Source organism: Cervus canadensis, chromosome 3 (assembly GCF_019320065.1).
Source record: "Cervus canadensis isolate Bull #8, Minnesota chromosome 3, ASM1932006v1, whole genome shotgun sequence".
Lineage (NCBI taxonomy): Eukaryota > Metazoa > Chordata > Mammalia > Artiodactyla > Cervidae > Cervus > Cervus canadensis.
Window position 1 is genome coordinate 53151948 of NC_057388.1, and position 13813 is coordinate 53165760.

The 13813-nt window shown below is 39.9% G+C and overlaps 1 protein-coding gene across 3 annotated transcripts in view; it reads left to right on the plus strand.

Moving 5' to 3' along the window:
• Positions 1-13813, plus strand: part of DOCK4 (dedicator of cytokinesis 4) — a 471517-nt gene that overhangs the window by 209863 nt on the left and 247841 nt on the right. For all 3 annotated transcript variants that reach the window (XM_043463173.1, XM_043463171.1, XM_043463172.1), the window contains exons 5-7: positions 1892-1988; positions 7689-7837; positions 11733-11817. In XM_043463173.1, the coding sequence (XP_043319108.1) occupies positions 1892-1988; positions 7689-7837; positions 11733-11817 (331 nt within the window). The remainder of the gene's footprint in view (positions 1-1891; positions 1989-7688; positions 7838-11732; positions 11818-13813) is intronic.

Below are 13813 nucleotides of genomic sequence, written 5' to 3' on the forward strand. Positions count from 1 at the left end.
CTTTTGATGTTGCCTGTCTTATTTTAAGGGGATTAGCAGGCTGATGGCCCACCAGGATGAAATAACTGCAGTGTACATCTCAGAATAACTCAACAGAATATAATTTCAAGGGCAGTTACTTATGCCAGACTGCTTGAATGTTGATTTTGGTATAATTAAGAGGAAACAGCTGCCTCACCTAAAATGGCAATTTTGTGCTTCTTAAAAATGTACATTTTGGTTGAGCAAACCCCAGACCAACTTCCCGCAGACTAAATTGCCTTTAAATTCTTTCCTGGGTCTCAGAGCAATGCAAGACTGATGGGGGTGGGGGGTGGGGGTCCTTAAATTATAGTTGTGAATGGTGAGGTCACTTCTTTGTTGTTTAATTCTTGCTGTGGTCATGTCAGTTTTTAAATGCTAAGTAGGTTGTTAAGTTTTCTTGGGAATTCATTGTTCCTGCCCAGACTTTGCATCTATCATTTTATAATGCCTGTCTCCAAATACTCATCATTTAAATTGCAACAGCTGCTTGAAAAGCAAAATAAATGCACTACCATTTGAAAATATCAATTATGTAGACTTGATAAAAGGTTCTGTATATGTCACAGTTCATATATTACTGTTTACTTTTATTTCTGGTTTTACATCTTCAGCTATGTTTAAGCTCTAGAAAGAAGTAAAATATTCTCAGGATATTTTAGCAGCAGTATGAAATGAGGCTTTGTTGGTGAAGAAATCAAGGCAAGATTTTAATTCCCATACTTGCCGAGAAAACTTTACAAAAGACAGTTATGTACACTTTGGACTTAACATCAAGAAGGAACACAGAACAGTTAATAGTCTCATGATAAGAAATAAAAATTTCCCTTGATCATCTACTTAACCTGGTTCAGTGTCCACTGAACACTGAATATTGTCCTTAGAAAAAGATGCTCAAATGAAGAAGATAATCCCCCTCAGTATGGTCAATTAGCGTACTTTTGGGAAGTAGTATTAAAGGCACTTACCCATTTTAACCTGCACAAAAATGAAGAATTTAAAAAAAAGAAACGAGAGATGAAAAAAATAAAGGTTATTGTATGTCAAAGATAGGATGCAGAAGTCAAATTCAATCTGATTTTTTTCTCTCCATCTCCTTATATATACGCTTAACATCAGGACCACCATAGATACTCTGCTAATATTGGTATGAATATTTTCCAAGTATAGTTTCTGACACATAGGAAAGAAATAGAAGGAATATATTACCCTAATCATGGAGAGGAGCATTCTGCAATGGATATTCAAATACCTGTGAGGTCTTAAACCCTTTATAAGTTCTGTGATGCATGACAACATTACTGATAGTAGTAATCATTTTTCATGGTCCTGTTTGCAAGTAATAAAAATGAGGTGTTAATGAGATCAAGTGAGTGTTCAGTCAGTACCTCAGTGTCTAGTTGTTTATAATACTGAGTTAGTTTGGATGTTTGCAGCCATCATATCCTGATCATTGAATGAGGCTTTCACTCTCTTTGAGCCCAGTGGTCATAGCGCTTGGAAGGCAAGAGCCATCTTACAGTCTAGATAGCCTGGTAACCTCATGTTACATACAAGGACTTTTGGACTTGGAGAATTTAAGTGAGTTACTGTTTAGAGGTCAAACTGTGCCTGGCGCACAACCTCGCTGATACTGTTGCTTCACCACACTGCTTAAACTTTGATCTAGATGAAGCGGCTGGTCATTCTGGTGTTGTACTGCCATAACCCACATCACATTCCTCACACAAGTTCATATTCAGATCCTGATTTCTGTTTGCAGAACCAAAAATAACTAGGCAGCTTCCTTTCCTAGTTGGTCTTTTAGAATATTTAAAAGAAGATTATTGTCTATGTCATTTGCATATATACTTGTTGTTCAATTTCACAGACAATTTGAAATGGTTATTCCCACTGAAGACTCTGTGATCACAGAAATGACATCAACATTAAGAGACTGGGGAACTATGTGGAAACAACTCTATGTGGTATGTAACTTTTTAATGGCATTGTTTTTTCAGTAGAGAATTGTTTCAAAAAATATCTGAACAGGGGTCAGTGTCAACTAGTATTTGAGGACCTGCTGTAAGTCTCTACTACTCCTCTGGGAATTGGGGATGGAGAGCTTAATACAAAATAGTCTGATTTTTATCCCTATGTCCATCCAGCATGGATTTTGTAAGGTCTTTTTCAAGCTGCATGAAGGTAAAAAATTACTTCCCTGGCATCTAATCAAATAGGATGATGTACATGGAACCTAGGTTTAGGCTTTCTGAATAATTTTAATTGTCACAGAGAAATAAGCTTATTTTTCAATATAATTTTCATAATGATGACATTCAATTATATTCTAATTCTCTGTACATTGCTCAGGTATACTAAAAATGATAGTCTATTTAGAATCAATGAGAAGATTCTAGAACTCCAAGAGAAAGGGATGCTTCTTGGGAAAAAAAGGAGCCAGTGTTTTGGGTATATACGTATATATGGCTTTCCAGGTGATGCTAGTGGTAAAGAACCTGCTTGCCAGTGCAGGAGACATAAAAGTTGCAGATTCGATCCCTGTGTCAGAAAGATCCCCTGGAGGAAGGGGCAGTCCACTCCGGTATTCTTGCCTAAAGAATGCCATGGACAGAGGAGCCTGGCAGGCTACAGTTCACAGGGTCACAAACAGTTGAGCACAACTGAAGCATGCACAGAAACACATACCTATTTACATATTATACTTACTGAGAACCTTCTATGTTGCAAACCCTGTAAGAACTACTCTACATGTAGTATCTCATTTAAGCCTTACAGCCACTCAAGGAAATAAAGACTATGATCATCCCTAGCTTACAAATGAAGAAAATTGAGAGTGAAGTACTTACTGGAGGCCAAGCAGTTGAAAAATGACTATGACTAAGCTGGGATTCACATGTAAGTCTAGCATCCTCACTGAAGCACTGTCTGTGGGGAATTGGGGGTGATGTTTTGGGAAAGATGAGTTTATTTCTTCTTTGATTTTCAAAGGAATTTAGTGAACAGCTTAGTCATTTTTGAAGGGATGTGCTCAAAATACAAAGGTGTACTTATCCTGACAACACTATTTGAAATAGCCTGTCAAAGAAAAGAATCCAAATTAGTGAGGGACATGGACAAAGAATGACCATTTTTATTCTCTGCTCCATAGAAAACGCAATAGGATATTTCACTGAGTCAAGAAAATCTTTAAAAGTCACTAATAAAAACCCATTTGATGTTGGATTTCTCTGACCATGCCCTCTTGGAGCTGGTGGCTTTAGGGCTCGCTACTAAAATCCACAAGATGATCTTAGATGAAACACGGCATCTGGGCTTTGCTGGGGTGCAGTAAATGCTCTGTCAGGATAACTGAACTCGGGCTCTGGGCTGGGAGAGTACAAAAGAAATGCAGATCTCCTTTTTAGATTTTCAAAATTTGTCTTGGAAAGAATAAAACCCAAGTATTATTTCACTTAATATTGCATGACATTAAGATGAAAATTAAAACTATGTGAAATGTGCAAATCGCTGCATCTTAAATACCCACCATAAAAATAATGACAGTGTAAGTATGAACCATTAATTGAGCTAAGTGATGAGCACTTTCCCTTTTATGTAGCTGCTAGTGAGGATCAAAGTTGAATTCCTCTTGATTCTGCCTCATCTAGCTATTTTTACCTGCTTTTGAGGCTGTGAGCATCTATTTTGGGGACTACTTGATTGGCTTGAAAATCTACGTGTTGGAAGCTCTAAGAGTAACTCCCTTACCTCCTACCATCCTGAGTGATGGAGATAAATGATTATTTCAAAGTTTCCTTGAATACTGGAATAATAGTTCTCTTAGGAACAAATATAAAATTTAACCTGGAGATACTAGATTTTTAACCCTGAGAATTTGGCTGACTTGGATATGTTGGACCTTTTGATTTCTCTTTTCCTAATTTAAATGTTTTTGTTCAAGTTCATCATGCATAAGTGTATCAGGATACTTATGGTCTTTCCTAACAGCTTTAAGACACCTAGCTTCTCCACTGGAAGGTGTTTGATGAGCTACTCATATGTTGTCAACGGTAACCAGTATGTGAGATATACTTTATCTTAATATAACGTATAACATTTAGCATTTAAAAAAAAAAAACACATGGTAGATGCTCAAGAAGTGCTATTTGCTTTCTTCAGTGCATTGGTCATGGTCTAAATAATGTCCTTTAAAGTATCACTTAATAAAATAGCAGTAACAACAAAAACATTAGGTGAAATACCGACTATCTTCTACCAAGTACCTTTGTGCGGGCCTTCGGCTGGGTATTGCACAGCTCTCTTCCCTGAGACTTTACCAGGTAGTTTTTATTCTCAAATCTTATCAGAGATAATCTATCTAGGGTCACATGCTAAGTGGGAAAACCTGGCTGTACATGGTCTGCTGCTCCAAAATTTATATTATTTCCATCTTGAGGCAAATCAAAACTTGCTCATTCTCTACGATGCTAAAATACTTACAGTTCATTTTTAGCAGATAAATGTTGCAGAAGTTTTCTGATATATTGTAAAAATGTTTATGTATTTTTCTATTTTAAGTGTTTATTTACCCTGCCTCTTTCATTGAACATTAAATTAAAAGCATTTTTCATGTTTCCTGAAGAGTCTTCTTAACTATCCTTTTTTTTTTTTTTTTAATCTAGTTTTTAAAGAGGCATCATTTTCTGACTAGCTATCAAAACAGTTATGTACTGTTTTTGTGCATTAGTGGGGAGGGTGCTGTGGTATGTCACTGTTCTGGCCACCCCTTTCTGAAAGGGAGAGCAGACCGACCGGTTTTTCTTTTTGTAAATCCAACCTCTTCTCAGCTCAGTGTGCTCTTGAACTTAAGTGCTAGAGGTGACATTATTAGGAAATCAAGCCCATCCCTCTGGACAACACCAGGACACCTTTCCCGAAAGCAAGACAGGTGCCTTTCACATGGTGGTGGTCATGTTAAGCAGGAGTTGGCTGTCTCCCTGCCACATGAGATTTGACTTGTATTATATCTTCCGTAGGTAAGTAATTTCTTTGACTACTTGAGTGGACTTTTCCTTCTGCCTGTGGAGTTCCTCAAGTTTTTTGAGTTTTAATTTTTTAATTAATTTTTAATTGAAGTATAGTTGATTTACAATGTGTGAGTTTTAGATGAAGAACAGAGAGATTCAGTTATATATATATGTATATGTATGTGTATGTGTCTGTGTATATGTATGTGTATATATGAAAGTGAAACTGTTAGTCGCTCAGTCATGTCCAACTCTTTGTGACCCCTTGGACTATAGCCCACCAAGCTCCTCTGTCCATGGAATTCTCCAGGCGAGAATACTGGAATGGGTTGCCATCCCCTTCCCCAGGGGATCTTCCTGACCCAGTAAAGGAACCCAGGTCTCCCGCATTGCAGGCAGATTCTTTACTGTTTGAGCCCCCCACCAGGGAAGTTCGTGTGTATGTGTGTGTATTATTTTTCAGATTATGTTCCATTATAGATTATTACAAGATACTAAATATAGTTTGTGCACTATACAGCTATAGTTCCCTATGCTATACAGTTCCCTTGTTGTTTATCTGTTTTATATATAGTAGTATGTGTCTGCTAATCCCAAACTCCTAATTTACACCCCCACCCTTTTCCCCTTTGATAACAGTGTTTGTTTTCTGTGTCTGTGTCTTTCTGTTTTATAAATAAGTTCATTTGTATCATTTTTTTTAGATTCAAAGTATGATTGATATCATATGATATTTGTCTTCGTCTGGCTTCCTTCCCTTAGTATGATAATCCCTAGGTCTGTTCTCCTCAAATTTTTCTTGATCTTCCCTGCTTATTCTCTTATATGATCTAAATAGAACCCACCTCTTAAGATTCCCTAAAGCTCGTTTAAATCAAGGTGTTTCTTGCTTCATTCTCCAGCTACTGGGACTACACAGGGCAGTTTCAGCCACTGTGGTTGGTGCTCACATCAGATGAAGAACACAGGCATTGACCAGTGACTTACAGTAGTATTGCACTGCAGGGAGTGTATAACGTGAGGAAAGAGTGAGAGATCGTAGAACAGGCTCAAGGGAGTGCTATAGGAATTGAGAGCAAGATTACTTCTATCTCAGAGTATCAGGGATGGTGTCATGGAGAACGTTTCTTGCTCAACTGGCACATTGTCTAACCTGCTCAGTACAAAAAAACACTCCCAGTCACCAAGCATCAATGAAGCAGAAGATCCATCTCTACCATTTGTTTTCTAAAGAATTTTATGACTATCTTTATCCATCACACAGAATTTGAAATTTTTGGCAGCTTATCTCTGTAGAGAACTTCTGGTAAATGATAATCTCAATACTTTCATACCATTATTCATATAGCCTATTAACAATTTTCATAGAACAGGAAAGCATAGCTTCTGCTTAAGAAAGATGAAGAGTTAATGAAAGGTGAAATACTTACCAAAGGCTTACCCTAAATATCTGTGGGAAAGAGACATACACTTAGATTTTGATAAAGATGCAGTATTTATAAGAGGGTTTACTCTGGATCAAAACTGTAATGATAACAGCACTAGCAACACCTGATACTTACGTGGTGTTTATTGTGGGTCAGACATCGTTCTCAGAGTTTTAATCTTCATTTAATCAATCTTCATAACAAGCCTATGAGATAGGGACTATGATAGCCACTCTGTAGATAGGAAAGCAAGCACCATGAGCTTGATACATTGCCACAGGTTTTTTAGCCAGTGAAGGGCAAAATTAGAATGCAGAGTGAGATAGTTTGTCTTTCAAGTCTGTGCTCTTAATCACTGTCTTATCAGGCTCTCTTCACAAATGTTATCTCTAATAACCTTCCATGTGCGTGTTTCACAGATGACAAAAGCCATACTCAAAGCCTATAAAACTAGTTAAGTGGCAAAACCAAGATTTGAAGCCAGGAGTTTGACCAATCTTCTTTCCAACTAAGCCTCCTCACTTGATGAATTTCACAAGAGATTAGCTTGAATTTACAAGAAAATTTAATAAGTAAGAAAGAAAACATTTTTTTAAAGTCTAAATACTGGCCAGTTGCTAGCAGTGAAAATTTATCAATAAGCGAGCATTAGAGTCCTCTATGTACCCAGCTTCTGATGGGAAACAGTAAAGCATTAAGACCAACACACAAGAAGTAATTGAAAAATAAGATTTTCCTTTGAATTGGCTTTCATTGCATGCAGCCATACTTGAGAGAAGGGAGAAAAGCATGCGAGCAAGAGTTGTCAGGGACGATTTCCTGAGGCAGGTGGAAGTCAGTTGTAGCCTTGAAGGACAGTAGAATTGGATGGAGCTAAAGAAAGAGAGGATTTGAGGTGGAAAGGGAAGCAGAGAATGTAAAGTCAGAGATAGGGCCAAACTCAGGTGTGGAGACGTAATCAGGATCCTGTGACATGATATGTGTTTTGGGGAGCCTGAGAAGTGCAGTTGGATTTGGATTCTTGGGCAGGAGAGCAGCATCGTGAAACAGGATGAAAGGATGTAGAGAAGTGAGTGCGTTTCAGGACCAGAGGAGAGAGTTTGTTAATGGAAAGTCTGTCTTCAGAGTGCCCGGCACATAGAGGGTATACGGGACTCGCCCTCTGCTCCTCTGTGGTTACCCCGTGTCTCAGAGTCTGACCACTGAATCTCCGCATTTGCGTGTTTCCTAGAGAAATGAAGGTGATCTCTTCCACCGACTGTGGCATATCATGAATGAAATCCTGGATCTGCGGCGGCAGGTGTTGGTGGGGCACCTCACCCATGACCGGATGAAGGACGTGAAGCGCCACATCACCGCCCGCCTGGACTGGGGCAACGAGTGAGTACCTGCCACCCTGGGGACGAGCTCTGGTGGGTGCACACGAGGGTGTGACTGTAACAGTGGTGTGAGCCGCCGTGTGCTCGTATCTCTGGAAAACTTTCCAGTTTCCTCCTTTGGGGGGCTTGGTGCAGACTGTCACTGATGGAGCTGAGAACGGCATCTTCTAGGGCTGGTGTTGGTCCCAGGACGTTGTCACTTCTCTACTGCCCTGTGTGGTCTGACAGTGTGCACGTGCTCACCAAATACAAAATGTTCACCGGGGTCAATCAGATGTGACTCCCACTGAGAGTACTACTACTACTGTGTGCTCAGTTGCGTCCGACTCTTTGCAACTCCATAGACTGAAACCCACCAGGCTTTCCTGTCCATGGACTTTTCCAGGCAAGAATACTGGAGTAGGTTGCCATTTCCTTCTCCACACTGAGAGTACATCTTGTTTCAAAAAGGCTTTGGGCTTGACATGTGTATTTCTTTCTAAATACATTCCTCTTTTCTGTTGTGGTCATAGATTGTTGATGTTATGCGGAGGGAGATGGCTTCTGTTAAAAGTCTTAGGGACAGGGATCCTGGGTGGTGGTGGGGAAAGGCTGAGGGGTGGCTTTCCTCACTGCCCTGATTCTACTTGTGCATATATGTTAGTGTCTTTTGAGGAGCTGCTTGGGAAAACTGATCTTGACCAAGATTTGCTCTTAAATAAGACATAACTGACTAATCTAAAATAATAGCCAAGTACTTTAAATAGTAAATCTAGTCACTTAAAGCAGTGATCAAGGCTGATGTTGTGCTAAATATGAATGTTAATATACGGGTGAGAAATTAGAATAAGCCAACTTTGACAATGATGTTAGGCTTATGTGGTTGCTCAAGCATAAGGAAGGTAACTGGTCCCTTGGTATCCTATAAGGTCATGGCCTCCCTCTCTCCCCAAATCCCCATTCACTGTTTGGACCTTCAGAGCATCTTCTATTCAGTTCAGTTGCTCAGTCGTGTTTGACTCTTTGTGACTCCATGAACGGCAGCACGCCAGGCCTCCCTGTCCATCACCAACTCCCAGAGTTTACCCAAACCATGTCCATTGAGTCGGTGATGCCATCCAGCCATCTCATCCTCTGTTGTCCCCTTCTGCTCCCGCCTTCAGTCTTTCCCAGCATCAGGGTCTTTTCCAATGAGTCAGCTCTTCGCATCAGGTAGCCAAAGTATTGGAGTTTCAGCTTCAGCATCAGTCCTTCCAATGAACACCCAGGACTGATCTCCTTTAGGAGGGCCTGCTTGGATCTCCTTGCAGTCCAAGGGACTCTCAAGAATCTTCTCCAACACCACAGTTCAAAAGCATCTATTCTTCGGTGCTCAGCTTTCTTTATAGTCCAACTCTCACATCCATACATGACTACTGGAAAAACCATAGCCTTGACTAGACAGACCTTTGTTGACAAAGTAATGTCTTTGCTTTTTAACATGCTGTCTAGGTTGGTCATAACTTTCCTTCCAAGGAGTAAGCATCTTTTAATTTCATGGCTGCAGTCACCATCTGTAGTGATTTTGGAGCCCCCCCAAATTAAAGTCAGCCACTGTTTCCACTGTTTCCCCATCTATTTGCCATGAAGTGATGGGACCGGATGCTATGATCTTAGTTTTCTGAACGTTGAGCTTTAAGCCAACTTTTTCACTCTCCTCTTTCACTTTCATCAAGAGGCTCTTTAGTTCTTCACTTTTTGCCATAAGGGTGGTACCATCTGCATATCTGAAGTTATTGGTATTTCTCCTGGCAATCTTGATTCCAGCTTGTGTTTCTTCCAGCCCAGCGTTTCTCATGATGTACTCTGCATATAAGTTAAATAAGCAGGGTGACAATATATAGCCTTGACGTACTCCTTTTCCTATTTGGAACCAGTCTGTTCTTCCATATCCAGTTCCTGACCTGCATACAGGTTTCTCAAGAGGCAGGTCAGGTGGTCTGGTATTCCCATCTCTTCCAGAATTTTCCATAGTTTATTGTGATCCACACAGTTTATTGTGATCCTCTGTGGATCAGAGCATCTTAGAGCAACAGAAAAAAAGAAAAGCAGACAGGAAAGGAGAAAGCAGTAAAAGATACCACAGATGAATTTTCCTTTTACTGAATCTGGAAAAACCAATTTGAAATCAAGAGTAATGCTTCCTTTAAGTATAGGATATCACTTTATCAGAAGGCAGTTTTGATTCCTGCTAAGACATCGTATACTACAGGAGTGAAGTATATAACACATTTTAAAGCTCTATCTTGTCCAGTCCTTCTGTTATTTTGCTGAGTGAGCTGCGCCATTCATCCTTTTATAGACAGTCAAGAGAGCAGCCCTAATTCAGTTATCTCGGGGAGATTCATTCTTTATGGGGAATCAAGGGCAGGGGTAGAATACAGCAAGACACTGCACTCGGAACTCTCCTCTTTTAAGATGTGAGGCAAATTCCTGAGCCCTCCTTGGCTTCAGTTTCGTCGCTTGTCGCTTGTCGAAGGGGTAAGTTGGGCCAGAAGAGATGTAAGGCCCCATCCACTCCAGACCAATGTGATTCACAGCATGGAGCGCTTCCTGAGAGATGGGATATGCCAGCCACGTGCATGGAGCCTCTGGTCTCACTGTGTGTGATGGGGTGGCCCTTTGAGGGGTAGATCTGAAGACTGTTTGACCATGACCTAGGCTGCCCATCTTTCATGTTTTGAATGTTTTTGAATGTTTTTCCTTATTGTTTTGAAAAAACTTGGTTCTCTGAATCATGTTGGCCCTTAGTCATCATGCCGGTTCTCCTTTAAAAGACTAGTTTGTAAACAAGAAGAAAGTTGGACGAAGTTAGCTTATCAAAAATAGCTTAGAAATAGAGGGCAGGCAAGAAGATGATACTTTTTCAGTTTTAGGAAGGAAGATGATGACATAAGGAAGGGAAAAGAGGGAAAAACATTAATTATGACTGAATCATGGCTCAGTTTTGACTCATGTAAGTTCCAGCTTATGCTTTGGGCAATTCTATGGCTAATTTATGGTAAGTTGGTAAAACATGGATGTATGAAAATGAGCAATATAATTTATTTAGATCATCCTCAAATTCATGAATTTTCAGAGGTCTGATTTTGCTTTCTTTGAGTTTGACAACTTATTTAAAATGACTTACAGTTTACAGATTGTGCATTTACTGTATTCCTTTAAATATAGTTTTCTTACTGAACGGGAAAAACAAAAGTGGAGGAAACTTGGGAGGAGGAGGAGATAGTCATCTCATTCCCTATCAGGGCCATCAGAAGTGTTCTTGCCTGAAAGCCTCAAACAGAGTTGCAGCAGTGGCGGCGTCTCCATTCTCCACAGAGCCCTGTGCTGTCTTATGACGCTCCTGTGATGGTCCTGGAGGGAGAATCAATTCATTCTTCCTTCCTGATGTCCCAGAACAGTTCAGTGACTGTGTTAACGTAAAACCAACCCCTGATGCCAGGTCAAATCCTCAAGGTCAGACTTCCCTCTCCTCAACTCTGTGTTCTAGAACAAAATTATGTCTGTGTCTAGTTTCCAGGCCAGCACAATGAGGAAGGGTTTCTGTGGTAATAGTTTGTAGGGTGCTAAAGGCTCCCCACTCTGTAGAACCAAGGCCCCCAGTGGCAAAGGCGTTGCACCAAGAGAGCCGGCCCATCCCCACCCCATCCCTATTTCCTTGCCTTTATCATCTTCTGTTTCTCAAGTTATAACCAGCGTTCAGCCTACTTACTTAGTCCGAGCACAGTAAAAGGTTATTATAAGGTAAAAAGTTTGGGTGAGAGAAACACAATGGGTGATGTATTGAATTGTAGAGTGATACAGTTAAGATAATTATTTTAAATATATTCTGTTGAGGTGACATTTCTTCCAAACATTTGCAATTTGTTTTCTAGACAACTGGGACTGGACCTGGTACCTAGGAAAGAGTATGCAATGGTGGATCCAGAGGACATCAGCATTACTGAGCTCTACCGATTGGTAGGTACAGGAACCTGTGGCTCACAGTCTCACTGCTAATTTTGTGGTTTCCATGACACTTTTCATACTTGCTTGATTTTGTAAGAACAGGATGTTCCAGGTTTAATTTGGAGCAAGTAAAGAGAATTGAAAGCTGAGGTGACCCTGCCCCAAGTACAAAACTAAGATAATTTACCCATCTAAGAATTACCTGACATTCCTACTGAGCCCTCAACTCCCAGGCTCTAGGAAGTAAAGCCAAAGAAATTTTAAGTTCTTTTCCTAAATCTTTCTACTTAGCCTGGACTAGTGAAATGCTTACAAGTTGTATATTTATCTGTTGTGTATCAAGACATTGTTATGACTAATGGTTTCCAGTTAGTGCTCATCAGCGTGTTAACTCCCTTCCCTCCTGTCTTATCACTACATGCACAGACTCCTGAAAGTGTCTCCTCCTTGGTCTCCAAATGCTGGTCTTAGCCCCCATCTCTCTGAGACCATTTCTAAGTACTGAAGCTTATTAATAATCATAAGATATTTGGTCATATCACCCACCATGGCATCACCCATGACTTGAGTTTTTTCCCTAGTTACATGATAGGTTACAGTCTAGTTATTTACTTGGCATCTAGGTTCCCTGAATGATCCTCTGTCTTGTATTTTGCCTCATATTCTTAATATTTGTATAAAGTTTACCTAATCTCTTGTTATTCACTGGTGGTGTGATGTTTCAGTCGCTGTCATCTTTTACTCTTGCAACCCCAGGCTCTGTAGTCTGTCAGGGCTCCTCTGTCCATGGGATTTCCCAGGTAAGAATACTGGGATGGGTTGCCATTCCCTCTCTACGGGTCTTCCTGACCCAGGGATCAGACCTGGGTCTTCTTCATTGCAGATGGGTTCTTTACCAACTGAGCCACCAGGGAAGCCCCTGTTATTCACTAAGCTCTTTTGAAACATCAAATCAAAGAAAAATGTGGCTGGAAAGACATTCAGTCACCATCCCAGGTGTCATTTTGCTTTGCTCTAGTTACTGCTGTGTCTTTCCATAATGTTCCGAGGAGGAATCACTGTGGTCAACACTGGATTCCTTTTTTGGAAGATCCTGCCTATTTGGAGGTAACTTCCCAACCTTCTTCATAGAATCACAGGTTATTCTTGACCTGAGATTATCTGAAAAACATGAGAAAAAAATCCAGTATGCATATGTCTGATTTGAGAAAGTGATTTTTAATACCACATTCAGTTTTTTTTCCCTTTGTCATCAATCTGTTCAGATGATTTAAAGCTCATCATGTCAGTTGGAATAAATTCTTTTTCTGTAAAGAATTTCCTTTACATTGAGCTTCTTGAGAGTGGTGCTTCATGCCGCACCCCTCTCTGATGTTAGTGCTAAGTGGAGTGTCAAGCACAGAGCAAAAACACAGTTAAAGATTGGTTGGAGGGAGGAGGGCAGAGATGATTACAAGTAAAGTTTAAAGTCATCACTAATTCTTAGCTTATGTATATATAACAAAATCACTAGAATTTGTCAGACACATCCTCTAATGGGATATTTTTATTATAGTTTATTTAACTATTGGGCATCAAATTTTGTCTCTCACTTTTGTTTTAATTTCTCAATCAATCTGAAGTTTCTTCAGAGTGAGCACCATGTCTTATCTCCCTTTGTTACATCTGAGGTCATCTCGTACAGTGCTTTGCACTCAATAAGCAATCACGTAATGGTTTTGCAGTCATTATGATATTATGAGAGGACCATGGCTGTAGATCAAAAAAACTAGATTTGAATATCATCTCTTCCTTCTACCACTCTCTGATCTTGGATTTATTGCTCAGTGTTTCAGAGCTTCAGTTTCTTCTTCTATTAAACGGAGAAATCATTCTTACCATGTTTGTTTGGGAGATTAAATAAGACATTCATGTGAAATGCCTTTCCTTGGCAGATAACATTTGCAAAGCACCTAAGCATTCAGTCAGTCTTCATTCTTTTCTCATCTTTATTTCATCCTTGTTAAAG